Genomic DNA, 1528 nt, shown 5'->3' on the forward strand with positions numbered 1-1528 from the left:
TCTTTCTCTCCTGGCTTCCTTCCATTTCTACTACTGGTGGCAGTGGTGGGATTGAGAGTCAGGAGGAAGAATAGGCTCAGGTCAGGAGCTACAGCCCCTCACGGCCATCATTCTCAGCCCCAATGGAGGCCATTGAGATCGCTGAGGAATCCCGGTTGGAACAGCAGGAGTCTCCACTGCGACGGTTAGAACTGCAGCCGGAGCTGCATCAGCAGCAGCAGCATCCACAAAACCAGCGAGCAGGACATGCGCCAGAATCGCAGCAGCAAGATGAGCAAGAACAGCTGCCTCATCAACAGCAGGAACCACAGGCAAAACACCAACCTCTGCAACAGCAGCCGCCGAAGCCACAACCGTTGCTGGCGCAACAGTATGGACCGTCTCGAGAGCGGCACGTGCAAGGGCCACAGCTGTCGCAGCGACAGCAGGAACAGCAGCTTCTGCAGCAGGATGGGCAACAGCAGCCGCCTCAGCAACAGCATGAACCACAGGTATAAACTGCTGTCTGTGCATCACGAGCAATCGAAACCACAGCTGCTGCTGCTGCTACAGCAGGGAGCGTTACTAGCACAAGTGCAAGGTCAACAGCTGTTGCGGCAGCATCTGGAACAGTTACAATCACTGCAGCTGCTACTGCATCATCAGTTGCTACAGCAGAAAATTGTTTCTACAGCAGGAATAGTTGCAGCTGGGAGCATCAAAATGCTAGAACCAGTTTGCAGCAGCAGCAGTTACATAGCAACGGGCAACATGTTGCAGCAGCAAGCAGCTGTTGCAGCAGCAACGACAACAGTTACAGCAGCAGCAGCTGCAGCCCCGGCCCCTGGAGCCAGAGGAGGAGGAAGAGGTGGAGCTGGAGCTCATGCCGGTGGACCTGGGGTCGGAGCAGGAACTCGAGCAGCAGCGGCAGGAGCTGGAGCGGCAGCAGGAGCTGGAGAGACAACAGGAACAGCGGCAGCTGCAGCTCAAACTGCAGGAGCAGCTGCAGCAGCTGGAGCAGCAGCTGGAGCAGCAGCAGCAGCAGCTGGAAGAGCAGCAGGAGGTGCAGCTGGAGCTGACCCCCGTGGAGCTGGGGGCCCAGCAGCAGGAGGTGCAGCTGGAGCTGACCCCCGTGCAGCCGGAGCTGCAGCTGGAGCTGGTGCCCGCCGCAGGGGGCGCCGGGGCTTCGGGACCAGGGGCTCCAGCCGCGGTCGTGGTGGCCCCCCCGGGCTACGTGGTGCTGCAGGAGCTCATGGTGCTGCCGGCCGTGGCCCCACCAGCCGTGGTGCCCATCTCGGGCCCCGCGGGCAGCGCAGCTCTGACGCCGGCCCGGCAGCGGCGACGGCGGCGCGCCCGGGACCGGCCGACCATCTGCGGGGAGTGCGGCAAGGGCTTCAGCCGCAGCACGGACCTGGTGCGGCACCAGGCCACGCACACGGGCGAGCGGCCGCACCGCTGCGGGGAGTGCGGCAAGGGCTTCTCGCAGCACTCGAACCTGGTGACGCACCAGCGCATCCACACGAGCGAGAAGCCGTACGCCCTGCTCCTA

The 1528-nt window shown here is 62.9% G+C and overlaps 1 protein-coding gene across 1 annotated transcript; it reads left to right on the forward strand.

The window, feature by feature from the left end:
• Positions 1 to 26: 26 nt before the first annotated feature.
• On the forward strand, positions 27 to 1525 carry LOC105311753 (zinc finger protein 853-like; the record flags this gene model as incomplete). The annotated part of the gene is given in 2 exon segments (XM_023527208.1): positions 27 to 491; positions 740 to 1525. Coding segments are annotated over 2 exon segments (1251 nt in total), but the record flags the coding sequence as incomplete, so codon positions are not given.
• Positions 1526 to 1528: the final 3 nt, after the last annotated feature.

The sequence above is a fragment of the Pteropus vampyrus genome, unplaced genomic scaffold (assembly GCF_000151845.1).
Source record: "Pteropus vampyrus isolate Shadow unplaced genomic scaffold, Pvam_2.0 Scaffold1000008344, whole genome shotgun sequence".
Lineage (NCBI taxonomy): Eukaryota > Metazoa > Chordata > Mammalia > Chiroptera > Pteropodidae > Pteropus > Pteropus vampyrus.